This window comes from Arachis stenosperma, chromosome 9 (genome assembly GCF_014773155.1).
Source record: "Arachis stenosperma cultivar V10309 chromosome 9, arast.V10309.gnm1.PFL2, whole genome shotgun sequence".
Taxonomy (NCBI): domain Eukaryota; kingdom Viridiplantae; phylum Streptophyta; class Magnoliopsida; order Fabales; family Fabaceae; genus Arachis; species Arachis stenosperma.
The window spans coordinates 9,170,532-9,180,956 of record NC_080385.1 but is presented as its reverse complement, the minus strand read 5'-3'; the positions used below and the strand labels follow the sequence as shown (position 1 = coordinate 9,180,956).

The 10,425-nt window shown below is 40.2% G+C and overlaps 1 protein-coding gene across 1 annotated transcript; it reads left to right on the top strand.

Annotated features, from left to right (window-relative positions):
* Positions 1-5,845: 5,845 nt before the first annotated feature.
* On the top strand, positions 5,846-8,921 carry LOC130948031 (pentatricopeptide repeat-containing protein At1g02150-like). Its single transcript, XM_057876742.1, has 2 exons — positions 5,846-6,323; positions 7,545-8,921. Exons 1-2 carry the CDS (start codon positions 5,943-5,945, stop codon positions 8,784-8,786), a joined length of 1,623 nt encoding a protein of 540 aa, XP_057732725.1. The 5' UTR covers positions 5,846-5,942; the 3' UTR covers positions 8,787-8,921.
* The last annotated feature ends 1,504 nt before the right edge of the window (positions 8,922-10,425 follow it).

Sequence of the window (10,425 nt, the reverse complement as noted above, 5' to 3'; positions counted from 1 at the left end):
CCAATACCACCAACTTTACCACATTAGTGCCACATAAAATTTTTTCGTCAAGTTTGGTGTATTTTTTGACAGGAGTCGTCTTGTCGTAATTTAGAATAGATAGAAATCGAGTTAAGTGTTCACTTCAAAAATCAAACCATTTTGGATCCAATTTTGTTTCCAGTTTTAGAAGAATCGAATTCCAATGAGATTACAAAACTGTATGTCTTATTATAAAAAGACTATAAAGTTAAGAGTAAAGGATATTTTCGTCCCTGACCTTTTTTTCGTGGACATTTTCGTCCTCAAGCAACGGAAAATACATTAAAGCCCCTGATCCCTAAAAAACGTGGACATTTATGTCCTTTCGTTGAATGCAACTGTTTGCACTGGATGAAAAAGGCTAAGCTGGCAGAGGTGGCGATGAGGTGGCACGTAACGGAGGCCAGGTGGCATGGAGCTTTTCGTAACAGGACATATAAGTCCCTGGAGATGAAAATGACGCCGTTTAGTCTCCTCCTCCAATCTTTCAAATTCGTCTTCTCCAATCCCTCATTTGCACAGAAACAGCAAAATGGGTGTTGTGGGGAGTGGGGGCAGAAAGGAAGTTCTTCCTTCCATGGCATCTGAAGGGGTATCATCAAGCTGGAGAAGAGGTGGAGGTCAGGTCGGCTCGAGCTCGCATCCTAAGGAGAAGGACGGCAAACATGGCGTTTCACCAAAGTGCTTCTGTGGAGAAAACGCAGTCCTTTTCATGTTGAAGACGCAAAGCAATCTGGACAGATTGTTTATGGGCTGTCCCTTTTACAAGGTATGGTAACGAAATGTGATCCACGTGTGGTTGAAGATGTGTTAGGGTTACTAGTTTTTAGTTCTTGAATTATGGGGTTGACATGCTGCAGGCAAGACAACCCTATTGCAATTTTTTTTTTGTGGCTTGATGAGCACGTTGCTAGACTTGAATTGACAGAAACAAAGTATATGAGAGAGAAGGAATTTGTCGATGTAGAAGATTATCACAGGCAGCAGGACATGAAAATGAGGATCAGCTACTTGGAGAAGAGGATATTAGCTCTAGAGATGAAAAGAAAGACAATAAGATGGTGTATCTGTTTCATTGTTATTGTATTTATTTTTGCTGTTCTAAGTTGTAAGAGTTGATAAAGGAATGAAAAAGTGTGTTGTATTGTTGCAGCAATTATCAAAATTCAGTGTCATTTATATGAATGATTGCATTGCCCTGTACGTGTTGTGTAAGGTGTGGACGAAATTAAAGTTGTTTCCCTAATAGATAACATACCATTGCATTAGTGATAAAAAAAAATTGGTTTAGTTAACATCCATGTTCATCTGACCCACAAAGGGTGTTCAAAAAGAATTAGTCTTCACAAAGGGTGTTCAAAAACCATTACATAGACAAAGGGCGTTCAACAACCATTACATAGACAAAAAGTTATCACAAAAAGCACTTAATGACAGTAGTCTTCACTCTTTCAAGTCGTTTGTTTTTGGAGAAGTTGGCAAATTTGGGGGTAAAGCTTCTTGATTCAGAGCTGCAGATGGGATGGTAGATGGAGTTGGCTCTTGTGTATTAGAATGGATTGTGGAGGTAGCAATTGGAGCCGGCGGCCTGAAAATCTTCTGCTTTGGTCTGAACCTAGACTGTTGTGGGCGAGCTGTGTCATTGGCTTTCCCTGGAGGTTTAAATGGACGGCCTATAGTTGGGGTTGGTGGCTTGGTTTGAGTAGTTGTTGGCCCTGGAGGTGAAATGACAAGTGTGGATCTTGTCACCCTTGTTGGAGCTGGTGGCATAGGTGGATTGCACGGGGCAGGTGATTCCACAACAGTGGGGTTTGGGGAGCTGTCTGGTTGGCTGCTGGATGCATCCTGGAAATATGCATGTAAGATGTGAACAGAATAGTACTATTAAGACAGATTAGTCCCTAAGCCTAATAGCACTAATACAGAATAGTCCCTAGTCATAGCAGTAATAAGACAGATTAGTCCTTCATTATTTCCATACTAAGACAGATTAATCCCTAACCATAATTGTACTAATACAAAATAGTCCCTATAATACAAGATTCCACTATAGGGTTCTTACCTCTGAACTTGGAGCAGATTGTGACAGTGGAAGCACAATCAGTGATTGGGAGGTGGTAGTTGCTTCCTTCCTAGGGCGCCTTGTCTTCGACTTCCAGTTTGGGTTGGAAGGGGCTCCCTTACATGTTTTGTAGTTGTGGCCATTCTCGCCACACTTGCTGCAGGATACAACGAATGACCTCTTCAGTTTTCCTTCTTGCATGAGTGGCTCAGCCGGATCCTTTTACCTATTATGAACATTTGGCCGTCCAATTGGTCTTTTGATAATAGGTGGGTCTGGCTTCGAGAACTCAGTTCCTACCCAAAATTCAGGACTTGGAACAGGCTTAATACAGTGTGCATACGTCCTCCTGATGGACTCCATGCATAGCCAAGGGTGAACATAGTCTTGAGGTGTGTCATGTCTCTTCCTAATGGCAGCAAATGCATGTAAACAGGACATGCCTGAGGTAATGCAGCGAAGGTGAGTAATATAACAAAAATAACAGTAAAGGGGATTCAAATCAAAATAACAAAGAAACTGAACCAAGTATTGTACATGAGTTACCAGTCAGTTGCCATCAATTGCATGAGCAAGTGTGCCTAATGAGGTCCACATCCACCTTGGTTGCTTTGCGAGATACCTGAAACCTCTTTCGTTCATTGTCACCAACCCATTTAGCCGTCAACTTGGTGCTAAGGTTTACCAGCTTCTCCAACCTCTTTTCCTGAACTGGTGCTAGCCTCTCTGAGTGATTCTCCAAGACCCGTTTATGATTCACCATCCGCCTCATGAGATAACATCTGATCTCTTCACACATGGTTAGTATAGGCTTGCAGTGGTAGTTAACTATTTTAGCATTAAAAACCTCACACATGTTGTTTGTGAAGTTATCCATTTTTGGCCATGGGAGAAGTAAGCCTTGACCCATGTCTCAGGTTCAAATTTGCTGAGGTACTCCCAGGCACCCTGGTTAGCGTGTGGCATGACTTCCTTCAATGCAGAAAGCAAACCCTGGCCACAAATTAATCAACCACACAGCAAGTAAAATTAACCAAATAGATAGCAATGAATATCATCAACAAATTAGAAATGATCTAAACCAAATGCAAAGCAATGAAAATAACCATAAACTGGTTTTATCTTCTGTTGGTCTGATATGAAGTTTCAGGCATGGTTAGCATCGTCTCCTATGTCCCCTTAGAGATCGGTCAGGAACCACTTCTAGGCTTCCTTAGTTCCAGCCCTGACCACTCCATAGGCAACAACATAAAACTGGTTGTTTGCATCCTGAGCAACTGCTGCTAGAAGCCAACCACCATAATATGTTTTCAGAAAACACCCATCCAAATGCAACAGGGGACGACATCCATCTTTGAAACCTTGTTTGCAAGCATCTAGACAAATGTATAGTTTATCAAAAACAGGAGGACCATCTGGAATTGGCATGAGCTCAAGCCTGGTTGATGAGCTTGGATTGCTCCTCAGGATTTCTTCACAATAATCCCTGCTTCTCTTGTATTGTTCCCTTTCATTTCCCTGGATCTTGCCCCTAGCCTCCTTCACTGCTCTATAAACCGTTTTAGGATGGGGACAGAGGAAAAATTCCTCTTTAAGAAAATCAGTAGCCTCTTTTGTATTCATGTGTGGTTGGGTGGACATCTGTTTTTCAATCTTCTTACTTAGTCAGTGTTGATCAGCAGCATTACTGCCCAAATCCCTCGCACAAGTGTGTTCTGGATGGTAAGTCTTGACTTGATAATACTGCAGGCTTTTGTTGTATGACAAGTGCACCAAGTAAGGACACTCCTTATCCCCACACCCCACTCTCACTTTCTCTTTGTCATTTTTTATCCATTTCACTTCCCGACCCTTAGCAATGAAAGAATCTTTAACTACCTCCTTGAACCTGTCCACAGTGGCAAACCTAGTTCTTAGCTCAAACCTGCCCTCACCATGAGCATACTCATCATCAAACTCTGGAAACTTTTCACCTCTGCCTTCATCATCAGATGATATGGGAGTATGTAAGTCTTCAGACTCATACTCAAACATGATCTCCTCCACCTCCGTGGGGAGCTCACTGACATAAAACCCACCCCGACTGCATAATCCGGCTGCACATCAGGTCCTTGATCCCCTGCTTCACCACGTGCATCAGTCCCATTCCCACTGCCTTCCCCTCTTTCATTAACCCTTGCGCCAAATTGTCTTTTCTTCTTCCCTTGCTTCTTTGGTGTAACTACCTTCTTCCTTGGAGTAACAACCTTCTTCTTCGGTGTAACTACCTTCTCGTTCGGCGTAAGGACCTTTTTCTTACCGTTGACACCTCTTTTCCTCTTCCCAGCAGTGACCCCACCATTGCTGTCACTCTTACTACTATCACTCTCAATTCCAGTCGGTGGAGGTTTGTACAAGACGTCCTCCGTGCTCTCGTACCCGTCATCAGATGAAGAGGAAGAATTCAGTTCCTCTGCAATTTCATCCACTTCCCCTGCAGTATCTCTGTCCTGGGCAGCTTCCTCAACAACCTCCGGCTCGTCGACAGGATGGTCAAAGTATATATGGAACTCACCTCGCCCTGGGTGCTTCATTAGATTCTCTCGCATTGAGTTGATCCCTGCATCCCCAGTTAATATGTTCATCCCGGATTCAAAGTCAATGCTTGATGGATCATACCAGTATACTGCCTTGTATGACTGGTAGTCCAAACCTTTAAATAGTGTCACCAAGTCTGAAATTAACAAAGTCTAGGTCCATCTCAGGGAACCTCTCCTCCTTTCCATTTTGATAAACCATTTTTTCACCAACTCCTCTTACGAAGTTTCCTCCATGATGAAAGACCGGAACCACAAACACATCAACCATCTGAAATTAACCAGTGCATAACTAGGATTAAAAATAGGAAACAACACAACATATGAATGAAACTACATTGCCCGAACACAATCCCTCCCCCTAATCCTCCACATGATGCAATACACCACTTTTTCACATTCTTTCTTACACTGTAAACATGCAAAGACATTGCTTCCTAGCTAAGCATCACAATCTTACCTTGTGCCGAAGACACCAGCCACGACCTCAGACCAAGCTTCTCCTCAGCTTCTGTCACCAACTTCAACCCTTGGCCTTTTGCTCTTCTACGTGTTGTATTTTTTGGAGGGAGAAACCGAGACGAAGGAGTTTGATCGTCTTTGACTTAGGGTTTTCTGTAACTCTCTCACTCAAGTGCGGGTCTTCTAGGTATTGTATATGGGGATTCAACTGTGTTTGGAGAAGAGGAGACGAAACGGCGTCGTTTTCGTCTCCAGGGACTTATATGTCCTGTTACGAAAAGCTTCATGCCACCTGACCTCCGTTACGTGCCACCTCAGCTCCACCTCTGCTAGCTTAGCCTTTTCCGTCCAGTGCAAACGGCTGCATTCAACGGAAGGATATAAATGTCCACGTTTTTCAGGAGTCAGGGACTTTAATGTATTTTCTATTGCTTGGGGACGAAAATGTCCACAATAAAAAAGATCAGAGATGAAAATGTCTTTTACTCTAAAGTTAATAATTAAAATTAAAAAATTTAATATATTTAACTAAATTATTATTTATTAAATTTTTTTAACGTTTAACTTCGCAAATATGATATAATGTTTAATATATTCAATATATTTAACAAAATAATTATTTAATTATTTTTAACTATCAAGTGAAAAACAAAAACAATAAGTTTGCAAATTTTGACCGTTTAAGAATTGCATGGGTTTAATGGATTTGTTATGAGCAGCGTCATCCCCTTCCTTACTCCTTCGTGGTGTATTGCTATCTTGAAAGCCTCAAAATCTGAAACAAAAGAAAAGAATCCATTTGTGTTTGTGCATTATCGAAAATGCTCCTTCAACAATTTGTGTCTCTCAAAAACCCTAAAACTCCTCACATTCTCTCCTCTTCCCTCTCTTATTCTTCGGCAACACTTCCCTCCGTCTTCAACCCTTCTTCTTCCACCTTCCCTCACGCGCAACTCACGTGTCCTCGCACCCTCTCTGTCACCTGCACTGCCTCCAACGCCCAAACCGTGGGTTACAGGCGAAAACCCGCTGAAGCGTGGAAAGCTATATGCAAGAGGATATCGTTGATTGAGAAGCCAGAAGTGGATTCTTCTACTGTGTTGAATCAGTGGGAGAGTAAAGGAAAATGGATCAAGAAATTGGATGTTTGTAGAGTCATCAAAGACTTGAGAAAATTCAACAAGCATAGAAGGGCACTTGAGGTATAATGCAATGTTCAAATCCTGTCTTCTTTTTTCGGTTTATGTTGAATTAATGTCTGTTGATATACCTTTCTACTTGGATATGTGTTAATATGCTAAGTTTAACAATTGATTGATAGTATAGTTTGTTTTGTTTAACTTTATTGAGTAGCTTGATTTATTGGGAATCTGATAATATAGATGGTATATTTTGGTAGGAATAATTCTGACCCTTGAGGTTGAATCATATACATGAATGAGTTCTCTGGTGATTATTCTTTTGAGTTTTTACATGGATATGATTCTATAGATCGGTGTCTACGCAGGCATTTTCAGTAGATGTGTATCCACTATCCAGCTTTAATTTGCATCTGAATCGAGATATTCAAGATTGTCGAGTTAAATATGTAGCATTGCCATTGATTTTGTTGCATACATTTGCATTGTGTTGTCTTAGGACTTTTATTTCAAGGGGTTTTGGCATTTGATTTTATGATGAAACTGAAATATCTGAAATATATGTTGTCAATGTAGCTAAGTGTTCTAAGCTTAGATAAATATACAACATAGCACTTTGAAGTGTGCAGTTTGGTGATGAATTGCAGTGGAATAAGACGTTATATTGTAGTTATTGTAATAGGTAATGGTAATTGGTGAATTAGTAGTATCGTATATGTATACCTATAAACGCTATCCATCTGTATAGTTCATTCTTTTGTGAGATTAATAAAATTTCTGAGGTTATAGGATTAACTCAAACCAGGCCTTACCAGGAGGGCCTTATACATTAACCATCTTTGAACTATGGATCACTCTTAAAATAGGAGAAAGAAAAGAAAGAACATTTCTTCTTCTTGGCAATGCAAGAAAGTTATAGCATATTGCAAAGTTCCTACAGAACCATATGAGGTTGCAGTCTGTATCAAAGGTTTCTCAAGCAGAAGAGTAAGTGTGAGTGTAGACTTACGACTTGTGAGACTATGCATGATTGATTCCGTTTAAGCTCTAAATTCTTAGAAGTGTACTTTTGTTAGTATTTATATAATACACATAATTATATAGGATGAATAGATATACAACCACATAATTTATTATGTAATTCATACATTACCATTTTGTAATCTTGTGCTAACCGTGATTCCAGAATTGTTGTTTGTGATCGATTATGTAATCTTCATTACCTTGTAATGTGTTAACATCTACCATGAACAGTGTTGAGAAAGTAATTTCCAAATTTTGCAGGTATATGATTGGATGGACAGAAGACCAGAGAGATATAGAATAACTCCGAGTGACATTGCAATTCAGTTAGATCTAATTGCCAAAGTTCATGGAGCTCCTAGTGCAGAAGCAGTTTTTCTGAGGCTGCCTGATAAGGCAAAAAACAAGAGGACATATGGAGCCCTTTTGAATATATATGTGCAGTTTCAGTTGAAGGAAAAGGCAGAATCTTTATTCGACACAATGAAGAGTAAAGGTCATGCAATTGAATCATTAACATTTAATGTAATGATGACTCTGTACATGAACTTCAAGGATTATGATCAGGTTGATATGTTGGTTTCAGAAATGATTAAGAACAACATCAAGCTGGATGCCTATTCATATAATATCTGGCTATCTTCTTGTGGATCTCAAGGATTAACAGAAAAGATGGAACAAGTGTTTGATCAGATGACAAAGGATCCTAACGTAGTTCCTAACTGTTCCACATTCACGACAATGGCTACAACTTACATTAAGATGAATCTGTTCGAAAAAGCAGAAGAGTGCATAAGAAACGCTGAGAGCAAAATCGAAGGTCGGGACAGAATACCTTATCATTATATCCTAAGTTTATATGGAAGTATTGGAAAGAAAGATGAAGTTTATCGCGTGTGGAATAACTATAAATTAAGTTTTCCCAGTATACCAAACTTGGGATACCATTCCGTTATTTCTTCCCTGGTTAGAATGGATGATATTGAGGGTGCAGAAAATCTCTATGAGCAATGGGTTTCAGCAAAAGCATTTTATGATCCTAGAATAGGAAACCTTCTCATAGGTTGGTATGTTAAGAATGGCAATACAGATAAAGCTATTAGGTTCTTTGACAGGATGAAAGAAGATGGTGGAGTTCCAAATCCAAGTACTTGGGAGCTTCTATCTATGTTGCATATTGCAGATAAAAGGGTAACTGAATCTCTGTCTTGCTTGAAAGAAGCTTTTGTGGCTAAAGGTTCAAAAAGTTGGAGACCAAACGCTACAAACTTGGACGCATTCTTTAAGCTTTGTGAGGAACAAGGAGACATGGCATGCGCCGATGATTTGATCGAGTTGTTGAAGAAATCAGAATTTGTTAAAGATGAAGTTTATGCATCAATGATTGGCTTATCTGATGGTACCATTGGCAAAGGTGAATGTTCAAGTAAGATTGATGCAGTAGATAAAACTATGGATGATAACCCGCAAATGTTGAACCACCAAATGGAAAGTAGTTTTTGATGCTTCCTTTATCTTTTATTAATTAATTTTTTTTCCGGTTTCTTTTTTAGATGTGGATACTGTCGTAGTTTTTGTGTTTAGGTTTTTTATTTAAATAAATAAAATTTAAATATTTGGAGATATACGCAAATTTAAAAATGGTACAAAATTACGCAACAATTTCTTAATGGGTTACCACTTAGCACGGAGTATAGAAACTCAATTGTTATAGGGAAGTAAAATCTCCATTATCTGCTACAACATATTGCCATAATTATTCTGCTATAACTTCAAAGAGGATTGAAGGTTACGGAATGATCATAATAACCTATCTTTTATTTTGAGTAATTCACTTGGTTTTGGCTTTTAAGAATGGGAGAATAAACAAGCATTAAGCTGTGCTGTAACATGATTTCTTATGGAGAATAAGTGTATCAGCCAAAAGGGATAAGCTCTTGACACAGCTCCTTTTCGAAATTACCTTTCACAGCAGTAATCTTAACTCTGAACGTATTTATATGGGTTAAGTATGATTTTGGTCCCTAACGTAGGGGCTGAAAATTTCTTTCGTCCCTCGGCTTTTTTTCGCTCAAAAATGGTCCCCAAAGTTTCAGTTTGTTTTAAAACCGTCCTTCAGACCAAAATACCCCTATCCCTTCTTCTCCAAAATCATGCAAAGCACCAGCACCACCACCCACCACCCACCACCCACCACCCACCACCCACCACCACCATCATCATCATCATCATCATCATCATCAGAAGAACTCAGAACTACCACCATCCACCACCCACCACCCACCACCATCATCATCATCATCATCATCATCATCATCATCATAAGAACTCAGAACTACCACCACCACCACCACCCCCACCTACTGCCACTCCATCACCATCCATCACACCAACCAAAACTCAAAAAATCAACAGAATCATCATCATCATCATCAAACAAAAACCCAGAATCATCATCATCATCATCAAACAAAAACCCAGAATCATCATCATCATCAAGAACCCAGAATCAGCAACAACAATCCTCCAAAATCAAATTTCAACAACAACAATATTCCACAACAAATTACACAACAAATCCAGAAATTTCACAAAAAATCAAATTCACAGAATTCATAGAAGAAGAAGAAGCGGCGGCGGTGCGGCGGTGGTGTCGGCGGGAAGAAGAAGAAGAAGAAGAAACGGGCGGCGGTGCGGCGGCAAGAAGAAGCGGCGGGCGGCGGGCAACGACTCGGCGGTGGTGTCGGCGGCAAGAAGAAGAAGAAGAAACGAGCGGCGGTGCGGCGGCGGAAAGAAGAAGAAGAAGAAGAAGAAGAAGAAGAAGTGGCAGGCGGCGGTGCAGCGGCGGTGCGGCGGGCATGGCGTCCTCTTCTCTCCCCCCCCCCCCCCCCCCCCCCCCCTTTCTTTCTTTCTCGCCACCCCCCCCCCCCCCCCTTTCCTTTCTTTCTCGGCCCCTATCCTGTACCCCCTTTCTTTCTTTTTTTTCTTTTTTTTTTTATTTATTTTATATTTATTTTATTTTATAATTTTTTTAATAAAGGGTAATTTGGTAATAAAAAAAATATAATTGGTAAAAATGACGATTTTAAAATAAACTGAAACTTTGGGGACCATTTTTGAACGAAAAAAAGTCGAGGGACGA